Consider the following 18,568-nt stretch of genomic DNA (forward strand, 5'->3'; position numbering starts at 1 on the left):
GTGTGTGAGGGAAAAAGGTAATACGAAAATGTGATTACGAAAAACGACATAATTTTTCGACGAAAAACAGGGGTCCAAACAAGGCCATATCCCAAACTCTTGCACTTCGTAGTGCACAAAGAAATTAAGATAGAATCTTTCAAACATTGCATCGACATAAATAAGGATGGTGGAAAGGAATCTCGCTTAAAAAATGAGTGGGGCCAGCATAAAATGACCCTATTCACCCAGCCTCTTGCCTAGATCTATTTCCCATCTTCCCTATAAAAAGCAGCAATATGGACTAGGGTTTTCGAAACATACAACTTCTATCTATGCTCTCTACATAGAGCTAGCATAGTGGCAATTGGGGTTTTTGTCCTTAATTTGTGCCCGCGGCCACGCTATCTATGGTGATCGGTATTCTGATCTCTTCCTTACTTCCTGAGAGAACAAGAAGATATACAGTAAGCATCAAGCGTTTGAGAGGAGTGTTGGCTGGTCCGATGCAATCACTATAGCTATGTGTGAGCTTCTGCGGTGCCATGACCGTTCGTCATGTTGACACGCAGAAACACACACTAATAGCATGTATGGAGGCCTCGGACCAGGCTTCATTCCCCTCAAACCTTCTGCAAGTTAAATCCCATCTATCCCTGTGAAACCATGCAGAAGTTTTGGTCTTTTCAGTTTTAATACGTTTTTTTTGGACCATGGGGTTTCTAGGTTTTGGTTCCTATAAACTCCACCATCATCAGAGAGACAAACCAGGCAATTAGCCTTCTTTAACTCGTCGTGTGTCACGCATGAACACGCTCATGCACACCATATAATCACAGATCCAACGCTAGTCAAGTGATAGCAGAGAAATCCTTTTATCTTTTATATTTTTCTTAGAATTTCCAACTCCAAGAAAAAAGTCGTACACAAGCGGTGTGCAAGTAGCAGCATGGCCATAATTTGCACTGTTTTCCTGATCTTTCTTCTTTGACTAGTAGAGAAACTGTTTGAACTAATAAATACAGAGTAGATTCCGGGCCTGAATTTCAGTGCTTTGGCTGGTTGGTCATAGGCTTCTTTTCTACGGTTTCTGAATGAGGAGACATCCCTACTCCCCAACCTCCCCCCCCCCCCCCCCCTCCTGCAGCCCTCTTTTTTGTTTTTGTTTTTTATTTAATTTGCGTCGTTGCCAAATTAACAAGTCATTTGCATCTCCAAATCCAAAAAGTGACGCTTCATTTATTCATCGTACGTGTTGGTCATTTCTGTCTATAATCCATTATGTAAACTTTTCCCGCTTGTTCTTTTCGAGCAAAAATCTTCTGATTTTGGTGAACGTCTACATGTAGAGCCATTTTAATTAGTGTAAAAAGATTTTAAAAACCCATATTTTCTTTTTTCTTGGGTTGGTACGTACATCCATATATCGTTGTTAGATCTTACTATTGCAGACTTTAAAGCATGAAAGATGGTAGCATGACTTAAACCGATTCCTCATTACGCATATGTATGCGTACCACAATATTTTATGGCAATGAGGAAATTATTAATTAATTTTGTTTAAAAAAAAAAAAAAGATCATGTAAAAGTGACTTTTATGCAGGGTGGGAGGAGCGTGGAAATTTGATTGATAGAATGATGGGATTCGGATTTGGGGCGCAGCAGTAGTTTTAGCATCTCATTAAAAGCGTTCAAAAGAGAGAAGGTGAAGAAGAAGCAGAGTGGAGACAAAGTCTTAATTGCGAAGCCATTTATTAGTGCAGTTATGTCACTTAGATATCAGAAATTAATGGGGCCAATGTGCATGAATGGGATAAATGGATCTCAGCGCAGAAAAGAAAATACAAACTCGACTGATGAATTGAATGAAAAGTTCCCAATTTCCAAAGCATTAGATGTTGTGGCACCATTGTGGTCGCCATTTCCATCAAGCTGACTTTTTCTACGGTTTGGACTCAAATCTTAATCTACATCTACTATTATTGTTTGGTTGTTATTTGTACTACTAAATTTGACCTTTTGTTGTATATATAATGATTGTGGACTAAGACAGATTTCCAAATGCATGCGAACAATAAAAATACTAGTAGCTAGTAGTACACCCTTAAAAGAGGAAAGCAGTTGCATGCAGCATGTTTTCACGGGCATACATTTGCCAAGCAATCCTGTCTATTTATTTGCCGAAATCACATCAAAACAGCTTCTTTTGCCCAAAACGAATGAACAGAGGCAAAAAGAATTCTGGCCTTTGTTTTGGGAGTTTGTAGACAAAGAGTAAAAAGGAGCCCGCTTAAATTATGAGAAAAGAAGAGATCAAAAACAAAATTAAACTGGTTTAATTTGTTATGGTGCATATATATTGCTATTTCATCTGATTCATATTGCTATTTCTTTGAGGATTCTTTAATATATATATGCTTCATGTAGAAAGCATGTTTTTATACTAACATGGGCATCTGACTCTTGTATTAACTTTTCCTGTTAACCTCTTCTTGATCCCTATGACATGCAAAACTAGTACGTGTAGGAATTTTTTTTTTTTTTTTTTTAAAAAGAAAGAAAGAGGAGGAGCCAGTATATTATTGTGACAATGGGCTCTATTCCCTAATTCCCATCATTATTAATGGCGACCATGAAAAGAGAAATGATTTCTCCTTAGCCCTTTAACACATCCTATGCACATGCAGAGGAGGTCACTGAGCATTGAGAGGAATGTTGGCTGGTCCAACGCAATTACTATCTATAGCTACTGATGATATCGATGGTGTTAATATAATTACATAGCATGAGCACGAGGAGGAGGGGTTGGGGTTGGAGCAGGGTGGTGCACCACCCTTGAGATTTTTTTCGTTATAGATGAGATTTAAACCCTTACCTACTGCAACTCAAGAACGGAGTTAAGTCCTACTTGGTGGCCACCGAGCCAAGCACAGTAGTTTTCAGAGAACATTCAATGTCCAAATTATGGAAGCAATCTTCCCTCTTTCAACAAAAAGAAGAAATCTTATCAACGTGCGGCATATTTGCTTCTTTATAATGCCAACAAGTACCAATAACTTGCATGAGGAGAGGGGCTAGCAAACTTTGAATTAGTTGTCAGGAAGTTCAACAAAAATCAAAATGTATTTACACAAAAAAAAAATTACTAGTGTGTACTTTTTCTACAGTACAGGTATGTGCAATAGAAATTTGAGGCACGGCGCAACAAATTTAAAAATGTCTTTAAATGTGACTTAATGTTGAACCGTTTTCATGGTCCAAATTTAAATGAGACTCAATGATTACGTTCACAACAAAATGATTACGGCTGAATGAGTCCAGATTTAAAAATGATTACGGTTCAACATCCCTACTCCCAAAACCAACAAATTAAAAAGGAACGCTTAAAATTTGGAGTCTATAATTCCTGTTCTGATTTTGGGTTTTTTTTTTTTTTTTTTGAATTTGAAAATTTTGAACCAAACGCTAGTTAATTAGATGACAACAACTGCAATCTGATTGAAATAGTTTTTTCATGTTTCCAAACTTTGTACTCCGTACTAAAAATGGAGAACCAAATATCCGCAAATACCCAACTTTTCAATACTGCCCCGCTATTTTTTAGTGCTAAAAGTTCTCCGTTTGGATTAGCTGTTTTTGGGGTTGTTTTTCAAAAACAGCACTGTAGCATTTCGTTTTTCAAATACAAGTCCGTTTGGATTAGTTGTTTTTGGGGTTGTTTTTCAAAAATTATATAAAAAACTTTTACTGTAGATGTTTTATGGATTATTTTTAGATGTATTTTTAAAACATATTTTCGAGTATTTTTATAATTTATAATTTTTATATTTTTATAACAATATATAATTATACATTTATAAATATTTATAAATAAATAAATTTATATAAAAATATATAAATGTATTATATTATATATAATACATAATATAAATATATTTATAAATGTATAAATTATAAATGAATATTATATAAATGTATAAATTATAAATTATAAATTTTATATTTTTATATTTATATACATTTATGCATTTATAATACATTTATTAATATTTATAAATATATATATTTAAATATTTATAAATAAATATATTTGTACTTTTATAAATATATTCATATATTTATATATAAATGTATTATATTATATATAATACATAATATAAATATATTTATAAATGTTTAAATGTATATTGCTATAAATATATAAATTATAAATGAATATTATATAAATGTATATTATAATTTATAATTTATAATTTTTATGTTTTTATATTTATATACATTTATGCATTTATAATACAATTATAAATATTTATGAATAAATATATTTATAAATATTTATGAATAAATATATTTATAAATATTTATGAATAAATATATTTATATATTTATGAATAAATATATTTATATATTATTCTAAATAAGTAAGTGTATTATATTTATAATTAAATTTATATATTATATATAAATAAATAAGTGTATTATATTTCTTTATTTATTATATATTATATTTATAAAAAAATATATAAATGTATTATAAGTGTATTATATTATATATAATACATAATATAAATATATTTGTAAATGTATAAATGTATATTATTATAAATGTGTATAAATTATAAATGAATATTATATAAATGTATAAATTAATATATTATAAATATATATTAATACTACGTATAAATGTATTAATGTAATAAATATAAATGTATACATTTATTAATATTATGTATAAATGTGTAATTAATATTATGTATATTAATATAAATGTATAAATGTATTATATTATATATAATACATAATATAAATGTATATTATAAATATACATAAATATATATATTATGTTTAAATGTACATTTATATAAATGTTCAATATATATAATATATATTATGTATATATTAAATATATATAATATATAACATTTATATAAATGTATAATAACATATTTATAATATATATAATATATAATATTTATATAAATATATAAAAATATATTTTATATAAAGTAAAATATTTATAATATGTATAAATTAATATAATATATATATATCCTATACATAATTGAAATATATAAGTTGAAATAAACATATTAAATATGTATTTGGAGTTGTTTTTGATATATTGTTTGGATATTGGTGTTTTTGGAGTTGTTTTTGAAATACACATTTACTGTAGCATTTGGATTGTGAAAAACAGTTTTTCAAAAACAGGCCCAAAAACAAGAATCCAAACGGACCCTTCATTTTTACGGACCAGTATCCTCTGTTGGAATTAAGACGGCGGCAAACCTTTTAACTTCGACGAAAATGGAGCTCAAGATTTCACTTCACGCTTTGAATAATTCTATTGTACGAGATGTAAGATAGTTGAATTGAAAACAAATACCACTCCCTAATTGTATCCGCTGCCTTATTATATCTAATTAATCAAGTCGAAGAAAAAAATTCTCACAATGGTAATGGGATTTAATAAAATTACCGAAAAAAAATGGAAAAACGGGCCGCACCGGAATACAACGGAAATAAAAATACAAATTTGACTCGGTTCTTATTTCCTTCCCAAAAAGATGAAAAAGAGAAGGAAATGCTATTATGCCTGTACAGGTAATTTAAAGAAAATCTGTGACGAATGAGGCCTCATTCACCTTACAATGAATTCTGAACAAAAAGGTGTGTGTACAGAAGGGCAACGACGACTCGACTGAAGCGTGCCAAAATCTTCATGGTGCAACTGGGAAAACTCTCTCCAGAAAATTGATGAATCGTCTCGAATAGAGCTTGGGTTCAACAACAGAAATTGACATGGGGTCAAACTGCAAAGATTTACATGTGTGCTCTAATTTCTTCCTCACGTTGTATTCCTGCAGTATATCAATAATGCCGAGATAGAGTACGACGTCGTAAACCTCAAAGAGTTCAACTTCTGCCGAATCAGTCTTATCTTGCAGGACCTTGAGATTTGCCTGTGCCGGCATGTTCACACCTAGTTGCACCCTCAACCTGAAAATGCTTTATCCAGTTAATACATCAGAAACTGCTAAATTAAAGCAGGAAAAAAGAAACCCCTGTACTTCAGGAGAAGTTTGAGAAGCTTGCAGTTGCAAGTTCCAATGCTTTGCCCTACAAGCAGTAAACTTAAACAGTGATATCAACCTGCTGGCAAACTTGTCTGAAATGACTCTCATAGAGGCTAGACCAGAAACAAACTAGTAGGTTGCACAGAGTTACTATTGCCCTTGTAATGATGTGAGGTGTCAAATTGAATGGAGATCTAATTATCTAAATAACCACATGGGAGACTTCAACTTCTGGAGGCATCAACTCAACGGCTGCTTTCCAATGGTCAATGCTTTCATTTTCACCAAGTCCTGGGAGGTGTAGGCATGCATATTAAAGATTTCAAGATAAAACCAAATCCTAAAGGGCATTAACGTGTCCTACATTTCTATGCATGAGATTGATTTGGATGCCAACAAAAAAGGAAGCCAAACCATCATATGACAAATTTAAGTTGTAGGAGAAAAGGTAAACTCAGAAGGGCGAAGACTCGGACATATAAACTTCAAGTGGGTCACTCTAAAACCTGTAAGGGAAAAAACATCCCCAAAAGATTGTGGATAGGACTCTACAAGGAAATTTGCGAGCTTAATGCTGCCACTCAAAAACTAAAAGATGTGCAAATAATCAACCAACAAATGAGGCAAGTTACCTTGCGGTACCAGGTAGAAGAAGATCAACTTCTTTGTCACCAACAGACATTGCTCTCAGAGTACTTCCTCTTATGTGAGGACCTGGCTCAGTACTGACTGAACTGGGTTCATGGGTCACTAAAAGCAATCCCCTTGGAGGAATTGACAGCTCTCCCTGAGATGTCATGCCTTAAGGATGAAAAGATGAACTACTTTAAGAAGAAGAAAAACCGGGAGGAAAAAGCGCTGAAAGTATCTAGACAAACAATGATAAAAGACATGAGATCAATTTCTTCTGTTCTGTAGCAAGGCATACAGTGACATAGTAAAAGAGAGATCTAAAAATAAAACATGGATTAATCTTTTATACACTGACAATGTATACACTTTCTCTATTAGATGTATGACAATGACACATAATCTAAATTTGAATTTGAAACCCAAATTTTGCATATGTGTCATGCATCTAACAGTGATAGTGTGTACACTATCAATGTATATAAAACAACTCATAAAACATTCTTCTTTTTTGCATCAAATTTCAGAGCTGCTTAGGCAGATCTGATTTGCCATATCAAACCTACTTGTAGTTGTAGTGTATCCTTTCCTCTTCAGTTCTCACCCCACTCCCCACCCCCCCACCCCCAAAAAAAAAAAAAAAAAAAACCCATCCCAAACAACAAACCTCCCACCAAAAATAATGAAAAAATAAAAACCCAACCCCAACCTTTCTTTGGCACCTTATCCAATTATGTATAATAGTAATTCATGCTTGTCAGTTATGAGGACGACAGTAACTCTTCAGGCACAAAGAAGCTCCCAAAACCAAGCAAAACTGAGAAATGAAGGCAACTTAACAATTTCATCCATTTGACACGAAAGACGGCAGATTAGTTCACAAGTAACTTACCACCAAGAGTAGCTTGTGCACTCGCAGGCTTGTGTAGTGAGTCAGGTGGCTCAAGCAAGGCTTTAAGATGTTCAGGAGCTCTAAAATGCAACCCCAGCAGAAGACTGTAATCAATTATCTGCTGAGACTCTAAAAACTCACAGTCCAGAGATAGTTGCCTGCAAGAATAGAAGCAAAGAAAAAGAATTTTCTGGTCAACATTGGATGTAAAAGGAACTTACAATCAGTGAAAGGGAGATCAGGAATTCAAAACTGAAAAGAAATGTATCTGTGGTAAATCTGATTGAGAATAATTGAAAAAATAGACAAAGGAAACATGAAAACATTTGTCTTCATTTTCCTTAACAAGATATAATCTTTCCAAGTAAATCAGCATATATATTTTGAATACTACATGGAAATTTAAAACATTACTGGAGCAGACCTTAATTCATGCCGCTATATAACCTATTTTCCACATCTATACAACTGTTATGGGTCATTAAAATTTATTCCTTACTGAAGGTAGAGTTGCAAGTGTACACGATAAAAAAACTGAGAATATCCTGTAGTTCAAAAAGGTTCTATGCTTGAAGTCAAATCTCAAAGTGGGGGTTTAGACTTTTTATGGAATGTCAAGTTGCCAACAGATCCAACCTCTTCCATAAGCTAACCTAACCAAAAGTTCCTTATCAAGCCTATGCCCTGTAGCGTACCTCAATACAATTTGCGTTTGTGCAAGGGCAGAAACCGTAAGCATAATAAGAAGCATGAAATGCTAAGCAGGCCGATCGAGATTTTAAGTTGAATTTGTTTAGATCTAAAAGTTCTTCACTGTTCATCTTGTTTTAATAAGTGGACAGTAATCGGGCACAAACTCCAGATCTAAGCTAGGTGAGCCGTTGTCTTCAAAATAGTTTAGAGAGGTGTTGGCTTGCTCATACAAGAGTACTCTCTCTGTCCGCACACACAGGAATCCAACTTATTCTGGATAGTGGAAAGGTGTGTCGTGATGGTAATCTAAGTTCCATTCTCACCCCTGCTTCAGCTTCAGATTAAGTTGCTGTACACGATCTAGAGTTGCATCATTACATGTAGAACTGGGGATGTCATAACATGTGGGATCCAGAAGCTTATAAATTTTTTCAAGCCCTATGTCACCGGGAAATTCCATATGGGAATCTGGCCGACATGGCTAATCTAGTGCAAAATGAAGAGTCAGACAAAGTGAAGAGTCCTGGTAATACAGTTTAAGCCATTTCGTGGAGGTATCTTGCATGGTGTTATTCCATTATAAAGTGTAGTCACACGCCATCAAATGCTGCATTTGCCTTGGAAAGTAACTTTTGGGGACAACTTAAGAACCCATCAAAAGATATAATATGTGGTAACATAAGGGTACAGAGTGGAAAATGATGAAAGTTTTCTTTTCCATCTTAGGGAAGTGCCAATAACTTTGGGAAAGACCAAAAAAAATAAAAGCATAACACTTTCAATGGGATCAAGGGAGTACTTGATATGACAGTGATGCACCGAATCAATGACATCAGGCTCACATCATATTTTGAAGACATCATCAAGTGCAAGCACATCTGTGCAAATCCATATACGCATAAATTTGACTTCCGTATAGAGATTATGCTATTTTTTGGTTATGCTACTACAATCGATAGCACTGTGAATGAGACCACTTCCTACAGATTTCAAAGTCTAGACATTGGACGCTAAAGCATGTTTGGGTATTAATAGATGGCCAATATTCGAGGACCTATCTCATCCATCTCGCATTAAAGATAGAAAGTGGGAACACAAGTAAAACAAAGAACGAATTTCCTCTTACAGGTTTAACATAAAATTTCAAATATTTTGATATAGTCAAATAGGTAAATTTGTCTTAATTTTAGTAGCATGAACAGTCAAATCATATTAGGTTTAAAAGACAATGGTTCATTCTATCTCAAGGAAAACATGGAAGAAACAAACAAAGACATGGTGGAAAACTAACTTGAAAAGTGATTCACGCAATAACTTGTCCATATGAAATTCATAAGTCAAATCAAGATCTTTTAATGTAGTGCCCTCATCAATCTTGTCTTTCTTCGTAAATCTCCCATGAGATGAACCTTTCAAATCATAGCGACGATGAATTCGCAATTCAGTGCAGAACATATTTCCCATGACCACAAAGCGTACCTGGAAAAGGGCTTGTTATGGATAGCCAGAAACTATCACAAACACAAACATCTACACGTGTGTATAATGTGTGTATGTAGAATAACAAATTGTAAGAATGTCAACCAACCTTTTTTCCATGTTTCAATTTTATTCTGTGTAGGCCAAAAAATTTTGTTATGAGTGTGTTTTCATGCTGGCTTACATGTCTATAGTAGCGAGGTAACATCCTGAGAAAAACCTACACAATGTTACAGGTCACAGTGAGTTGATTAACCTTCGAAACAGGAAAGATACACTACTGAGACAGTACAAAACAGCAAAGATGCGAGTCCAATTGGTTATCACAAACATACAAATGCAGGATCTGAATACAGACACTAGAAATATATCAACTGCATGCAAATAAAAGGAAACATGAGTAGGACAAGTACAGGGAACTAAAATGGGTGCACTTTACTCTATGAAAAAGTTTACATGGTTCAACTACATCATAACGTTGAAATGTGTTTAGCCATTCCAAGTCCTACTAACAGCCAACCCTGTAAAAATACTGGTTGAACATCTTTAGTCGAAATAGTGAAACAAATTATGCTTCCAGATGAATAAAAGGTAAGAATTAAGCTCCCAGAGTGACCACATGACAGAGTATAATGATTGACTGTGAAAGGAAAAAAATTAATTTTGTAACTAACTCCATTATAACCTAAAGACATACTCCCTCCGTCCCATTGTTATTGTCATAGTTCACCTTTTTTCATGTCCCAAAATTTGAGTCACACTACAATTTTTTTCTCTAACATTCCATTTGTAGCCTCAAAAGAGACATTGATAAAATAAAAAACAAGTATGATGGAACCCACAAAAGCAATAAATAGACATCCAAAAAAAAGGTGCGTGGACAGCACCAAAAATTTTGATGGCCATAAATAGGCGCGTGCTTGGCAACAGCATGAAAAAGAGCTTACATTTTACATGGACCCACAGATTCTTTTCACATCACCATAGACAGCAATTAAGATTTGATATCGGTCAAAGGGGCACGATTGGAAAAAAATGTCTCACATTCAAATTGATTGAACTGTGCATAATAAGTTAGAATCCCCAAAAACGTCCCTTATTTTGGGACGGAGGGAGTACAATAATTATGGTTTCAAGAAGTCTTCAAAGATCCTGATAAAGCTGGAGCAATTATTATAAGTTCTTGCTTTTATATTTGATCACATGCAAGAAGGATTTACATATAGTGAGATCAACTAACAAAAAGTAAGGCAAAGGTTGAGCATACAGCTAATTTGCAAAGCACAGAAATAGTAATCGATTTGCCTTCTGATATCAAGTCAAATTCCTAGTGGGAATATATAAATGATATCAATCTTTCCTAGTACAGAACAACAATGCAAGAAGAGCTCATTCCTTTTATAGCTCTAAGGTATAAAGGAACATCTTTCTATTCCTGCTAGAAAATCTAAGGCAAGTACTCTCTATGAAGCTTTTGGAAAAGGAAAAGATTATGCATGCTCTTGCCAGCAGAAATTCAATGTGCTATAGAATGAGTAAAACTGAAATCTGCCCCGATATGATAATATTCATAGTCTTTGTTATTCAGAATCTTACCATTACATGAATTAGCAACTGTAATTCTTTTGCTATTTTTAAACTGTGATCGTGTATGTATCCACATATATTACTTAAGCATGCAGGGTGTACGCATTTACATCCAGATAAACCTAAAACCGATGACCCAATTCTGTATGCATTGCCCAACAAAAGAAATAGGATGAGGAAGAAAAGGAGGGAAAACTAGAATTGCCATAAAAAGTCCATGAAAACTAGAGTTATCAATGAAAAAAATCTACCTCATTACCATAAAGCCAACATGAAAGCTTGTATTAACTTGACCTAATAATCGAGAATTACCAATTAATATAGAACTTTTACATGCACTATCAAATAAATGAAAACACAATATAAAGGTCATCTGCCAAATAGTATAGCTTTAGTTCACACCTTAAGCTCTGATCTCTTCAAAGTCTTGATCACAAATCTATCGTCACCTGACAGAAAGAAAATGCTGCCACTTTTCCCTGGAGATGAAAGCTCTCTCAGACCGTCATCTCCACAGATAGACATCATGTACTCTGCCGCATTCAACTTAAACATTTCTCTCAAATTCCTGAAAACAAGATGCATGAAACAAACAAGTAATTGTTAAGCAGTAATCATTATTCCCAACCAAAACTTGAGACCAGGCCAGCCAAGCTCAACATAACATTGACAAAAACTTTACATGACAAAACACTCATAAGAAACTAATCACTGTTGGCAATTCAAAGTATAGGAAAAAACTAAGCTACAGAAAGATAATGAGCTACCTGAATACCATTGGGCAATAATCCTTCCAATAGAAGTCAATTGAATAATGTGGAGGTGTAAACTGCGAACCTTTTCTAGGAAAATACATTCGAATTCTTGCTCGTTCTCCAAAGTCAGAAGATCTCACTTCACGGGCAGGAACAGGCGTAATCTTACCCACGGTGTACCTGTGAACTTCCAAAAAGCATTAACCACATAATGAAAACCACAAAAAAAAGGTCTAACATATGAATTCATAACTAAGACAGCAGAATATTACACTTTACCTGATGCCAAGTTGCAAGTTAAGCATTAGATAATAGCGTCTATGGCCTTCAAAAATATCCACACATGACTTGCTTTTTACTTCTTTTGCATGAAATTTGTATCTCTTTTTGCTCTTTAGAGACAGCCCACTTATACTTCTAACCCTTTCCTTGATTAAGACTCCTTGCATATATTCCCTTTCAAAAGCAACAGAACTATCACCCTGCAACCCAGATTGGTCATCATCAGAATAACGAGATGAAGCGTCAAATGACATATCAACACTGATATCATCAAGAGCACTATCTTCACGCAGTGATGAAGTCCTGTGTGATGTTTGACTTGAACATCTCAAAAGGGTATTAGATATTTTCTCAGAATGGCTACGCCTAACATGAGGTCTCACAGAATTCTCAGTGTTAACTGATGAACTATGAACCAATAATCTTTTCTTTTTCTCCCCATTTTTATCGGCACTAGACTTCCTTCGTGCAGAATGTTTATTACCAGTAGGATAAAATGTCCCTTGTCCATCCTTGAAACCTTTAGTCCATGTGCCAAAATAATAACCTCCATCAGCAAACCTATAGCAGCCTGTCCCATGTCTTAGTCCATTAGACCAAAAGCCATCAAAAAGATCGCCATTAAGCCATTTCATAACCCCTCTACCACTCATTTTCCCATTTTTCCAACTTCCAATATACATGTTGCTATTGCTCCATGCATACCTCCCACTGCCTTCCCTTTTGCCCTCTTTCCAACACCCATCATAAACATCAGAGTTTTGATATTGCTTTCGTCCAATTCCATGTTGAGAGTTCATCCTCCAGCCACCCGTGTATAAAGAACCATCAGAACCAGTAAATGTTCCAAATCCGTGGAGGTAGTTCCCAGAAAAATCACCCTCATATGTGGCTCCTGATGCCCAGGAGATCCTTCCCTTGCCAGTCATTTTTCCTTCTTCCCAATCTCCCTCATAAGTAGTCCCATCTGACCATGTATATTTTCCTTTTCCATGGGGGAGCAGTCCCTTAAAGTTACCCGCATAGACACCACCACAAAGGAAAACCTTTTCAAGAGTCCTGGAAATACAAGTGAGATTAGCTTAATCGTAACCTTCAGCATAGAACTCTAGAAAAGAATTTTGAGCTTTTAGTTTGATTGAAAGACACAAAATGAAGCTAAATCTTTCAATACCTTTCACTAGCCTCCATATAAGATGATGATTAGAAATTAAATTTCCTAAATGATTCTAAGAAATCCATAATATGCATCTCCCCTTGGAAAAGCACTTGATCTTCATTCCAGGCCTCGAAAAGAATACGGCGTCCAGTTTACCATGCTGCTCAATTCAAAGCAGTTAATGCATTGGGAATATAAAGAAAGGAAATGCAAGTCTATATACTATGCAAGTTAGATTCTTTTCCAACTATATGAACTTTGACATCTTGTATCTTCCGCTTTTTCTCTCTTCACCTTATCTTCATGGAAAGTGGAAAACATGGTGAGTCAGACTAATGTAAATGCTTCCACTACAAAAAATTGGGCCATAATTGTCCATCATCCAATTGTTGTCTACGTTCAAACCTTCCTTTCAGGCCAAAGATGGAAATTTTGGTGAAGCACAGTCACTTGCATATAGTTCTCAAATTATATGAACAAATTTGCAATCTGTCAAAAGAGCAGGATATAGTCTTAGCTTTGTCCAAATGTCATTACTACAGATTCATCTGATAAAACTTTCCTGTCTTGTTTACAAAGAATAAAAAATATCTAACAAAGGTTCCCTTCTCTCTTAGCGCATTGAACAAGCATGCACTCACTGGAAAGAACTTTTTGCATCAACGAAACTCTCAAAAGCTACAAGACGTACAGCATCCCTGGTGTTGTCATAAGTTTCAAGAGGAGTGAAGTTCCAGAAAGCATGTGCACGGAAACCTTCATTTGACAAACTGAATGTACAGTCAACATTCACATTGCTTAAGTTGTTCATTTGAAAAATTGAATAAAAACTTACTCTTAGACTTCAATAGCACTAAACTAGTCTATGTAGCTCCCTGGCATGATTTTTTCATATTTAAAACAATTCTACAGGACATTCAGTTCCATGAAAAATGCCTCCCAATATGCAGGGCCAAGACTTTGATATCTCAACCTTCTACAAACCCCACAGAGCTAGAAGCTTCAGCTTAGCCTACACACACATGTAGTACCCCGAACGCGTTCTAATAAAAAACAACCGCAAAAATTGAACAAATAAAAAACCAATTTTGGCAGTCAGCTCACGAGTACGCATCTTAAATAGGCAACAATAATAACCAATCTCAGCAGTTCATTAATCAATCTTAAGAATACACTGGCAGCCTAATCTGAAGACTAATACGGCGACTCAACTGTAAGACAAAATCAATCATTCACTCATTACCAATTTGTTTCTAATTGAATTCAGAACGTGTTGATGAACTTAAAACAACTTCCAGTAAATTAAAAGAGCAGAATTAAACTGAACTCACCATCAAACTGTCGAATCAATCGCCACAGTAACCCCTACAAAACCCTAGATATCATCAGCAACAAAAGAATATTACTTCCAAAAAGATATTCATTTCATTTCGGAAAAATCAAAGCTCCATGCAATTCTAAGCTTTCGAATGCAGTATTAAAATTGAAAATTTTTTGGTTTTTCAAATTTCCTTTGAAATTTATTGGATAACAACCAGGGGCTCTAGTGGACGAATATTTAGGTCCTTGGTCTGAATTCAGACAGCAGCATGCCTGGAAGACAAAATGGGATGGGATGGGTTGGTATACAGTCCTGTGGACACGTGGCAGTCATGCAAGTAGTGGGCTCTGTTATCGTTGATCGACTATTACGTGGGCCATGTGGACTTACAGTGTAGCCCACGTCATTTTGTTAGTGTGTGCCGACTGCCGAGATGCAGACTATACTCCTATGGAGGGTTGAACTAATCTTCCTACTTTTTTATTTAAACCAATTTCATCCTTCATTTTTTATTTAGATGTTTTTAGTCACTCAACTTAAATTTAGTAGCCAATTTCATCCTTTTGCGCCAGTACTCATTTTTGACACAAAAATCACCACCAAATTAAGGGTAATATAGGAACTACAAATTCAATGAGCAGCTGCATCTCTGATTCTTCTTCTTCAGCTAGCTCTTGCCAAACTTCCAAAGACAATATGTCTTTAAAAAAAAAAAAAAACTTTCATCCACATTATTTTTATACATCATCATATGTCTTGTAATTTTAACTTACAATTAAAACTTACTAACGTATAAAATTTTCTTGATAAACTCAAGAAAAGTATTCAAATTAGCAAATGGATTAGTTGTTTCCTAAGCATTCCCTTGTCGATAGCTACCTCATGATCATCGCATCAAAGATTGGGAAATCGCTTCCTTAAATCATCATGTTAAATTGCATTTTCACTTTGAATTTTCAATTTACAATTCAAACTTTTTCTTCGACCTTTTTATATCTTTATCCATCCTCTCTTGTTTCATAGCCCCCGTCGACAATTTAACTCCAATGCCAATAGTGGATTTTGTCGGGGGAATGAGACTTGATGAGCAAGCTTGTATTGGGATTCCAATAAATAAATGAATTAGCAGTTTTGAGTCGAGTTTTGGGGATTTGGGTTTGGAATTCCACCGGTGAGTTGGTTTTTTGCAGTTTCATGGGGCTTCGACATCAGCTAGAGGTACAGAAGAAGAACAATTTGGTTTATTGCATCTTTTGTTTTACTCTTAAAAATAATGGAGAATTGGTTTTCTCCCCAGTGTAACAAAAATATTTTGCATTCGTTGTTTTAAAAATGATCCCTATTTCGTAATTCCTATATTGCCCTTGACTTGATGGTGATTTTTGTGTCGAAAAGAGTTTTACTGGCGACGCTGCTGCAAAAGGATGAAATTGGCTATACTAATTTTAAGTTAAACGACTAAAATTACCTAAATAAAAGATGAAAGATGAAATCGCCTTAAGTTAAAAAAGTTGAAGGACTAAATTGGCCATTTTTCCAAAGTTTATAAACATGGAAAAGTAAAACCTCATGGCAGCTATCGACAACATCCTAAAAAGTTTGGGTCGCTTGCGAATAAGAGAAAAGACTTTGGATTTTTGTGGGGGTAAATGTACAGCTCGGATGACGGGGACACTTTTGTTGGTCTGTGAAGGCAGCCAGAGGCCACCTGGGGCATTACGTATGGACGAGGGGGAGCATTACGCCAGATGAGGAGAGCAAAGATCAATTTTAGGATTTGGTCGGAGCCTACAAACTTTCCACATTCCTTCCACATTTTCTTTTTTGTACAGGCATGGCAGATGTAACAGAGGCGTAATATTCAATTATTGAGGGTACCATTGTTTAAGAACTACTACATCCATCCTAAATCTTCTACTAAATAAAAATATGGTAGTAGTAATATCATGCCTGCATGTGTAGAGAGAACAAAAATTATACGGGCAGGGACAGTCATCAGAAGGATCGTTTCTGAATAGTTTACGGATAAAATTTGGCTAAAAAAAAATTATACGGTCCAAATTTCATCTTGTATTTCAATTTTAACAACATGTGTGGGACCTACAAAATTTTGTTCTAAAATTACACCGTGTGCAAACAAAGTTATATTACGTACAAATAAAATTACGTCGCGTGCAAAATGCACGTAATTGCGGAGAACGGTTGCACCTGGTCCATACATGAAGACATAAAAAATTGTTCTCCATCGATGAATACTGTGATTATGGGTCTTTCTTGGGAAAGCAATGAATCAGGACTCAATGTGTAGTAACCATCCTAGCTGGTTGTGATGAATAATACTTGAACTTGATCAAGTAGAGTCCGATATTAAATTTCATAGTTTGGGGCTTTCCTGATGAATAATCAGATATCCGTTATTTTTAATAATCTGACATTTTAAAATGAAAAAAAAAAAAATCAGTGCTATGAATTCATGCAGAATCGAGACCTTCTATCTAAACCCAATTAGAAAACATTTTTTTTTTTTCAACAAACGTCAATATTGGTTATATATTTTACCACTTGAAAGTACAAGAGTTAATTACAAAAAGGGCCTCAGCCCTCCTATCATTTCCTGCAGCTACTTCTGTTAGCTAAACTGGAGAGTTATTTTTTTTCCATTCTATGTCGTTAACTAGTTTTGTTGCAAAAATATGTTAGCGTATGACTTCGTACATTAGCTGATCTATGTACAAAAAGGAACGTGCAAAGCTCAAAACCTTTTGCAAGGTCGTCAACATACGAGCAATTTATCATTAGCCAATGCCCATGGTCGCCTATTCTTGGTACTAGCAAAAGGCACGTGCAGTCCACGTATATAATTTGGAAACTGATTTTGAGAACCAAAATTTTGGAAAATGTCTGTTATCTTGATTTCTATGTTTATCCTGGCATATGACACAAAACCCTATTTCAATCTTATCCAATCGAATTTCCTTCTTTTCTTTTCGTATGGCATGATGCACTTTGTCGGAAACATACCCGAGTTTGGCACTTAGATGTTTGGCCAACAGCATGAAATTTTTGTGACCGGTAAACTTCTAAAACATGTCATGGTTATAACTTCTCACGGGAGATTTTTTGTGTTTCTTGCTAATTCTGCAAGCTATGTTTTCGCCTCTTCTAAACAATGACAAATATAACCAACAAAAACTTCTACCCATGCATGGAAAAACCTCAGAACTGAGCGAATTAGACAAATCAAGGTTAAAGCTCGTAGAGATGATGCATGATGCTATATATTGAAGGTTTGAGAATATAAGTAGAACCTTTTTTTACTTTCTCTTTTTTTTTGGGGGGGGGGATTATATTAGGGTTGTACAAGTAAAAACAAGATGTTGAACTTGAATTCATGTCAACACGAATTGACACCAGAAAAACCTTTGACAGTGGCACCGCAATAGTTTATATTAGCGTTTGACAGTAGGAAATGGTAGCTTCTACCTGGCAAAGCAATCAAAGTCGGTAGATATGCATGCTTGTTTGAACATGAACCTACGCACGTTAACCATGCTCTACAGTGTACATTAACATCAGTTCTTGTCAAAATACACAAGCACCTAGATTTAATACCTTATTTCCAAGGGAAAAAAAAAGGAAAAGAGCAAAAGAAAGAAAGAGAACCAACGGCCTTTGGACGGTTGGCCACCACCAAAGACTCTAAGTCTTAGTAGG

General features: G+C 34.8%; 1 protein-coding gene across 8 annotated transcripts; it reads right to left on the reverse strand.

The window, feature by feature from the left end:
• Positions 1 to 5,424: 5,424 nt before the first annotated feature.
• LOC113726734 (phosphatidylinositol 4-phosphate 5-kinase 8) lies at positions 5,425 to 15,166 on the reverse strand. 8 transcript variants are annotated; one of them, XM_027250603.2, is made up of 11 exons: positions 15,069 to 15,166; positions 14,865 to 14,898; positions 13,549 to 13,693; positions 12,372 to 13,433; positions 12,105 to 12,272; positions 11,740 to 11,905; positions 9,860 to 9,970; positions 9,563 to 9,750; positions 7,579 to 7,736; positions 6,689 to 6,857; positions 5,425 to 5,979 (listed from the first exon to the last, which is right to left on the reverse strand). In XM_027250603.2, exons 3-11 carry the CDS (start codon positions 13,563 to 13,565, stop codon positions 5,700 to 5,702), a joined length of 2,319 nt encoding a protein of 772 aa, XP_027106404.1. In that variant the 5' UTR covers positions 13,566 to 13,693; positions 14,865 to 14,898; positions 15,069 to 15,166; the 3' UTR covers positions 5,425 to 5,699. The 8 variants fall into 8 exon arrangements, with proteins under 8 accessions (XP_027106404.1, XP_027106403.1, XP_071931211.1 ...); XM_027250602.2 differs by adding an exon at positions 13,828 to 14,022 and having other exon boundaries at positions 14,865 to 15,132; XM_072075110.1 differs by having other exon boundaries at positions 13,549 to 14,022; positions 15,069 to 15,123.
• Between the last annotated feature and the right edge of the window lie 3,402 nt (positions 15,167 to 18,568).

This window comes from Coffea arabica, chromosome 2c (genome assembly GCF_036785885.1).
Source record: "Coffea arabica cultivar ET-39 chromosome 2c, Coffea Arabica ET-39 HiFi, whole genome shotgun sequence".
NCBI lineage: Eukaryota > Viridiplantae > Streptophyta > Magnoliopsida > Gentianales > Rubiaceae > Coffea > Coffea arabica.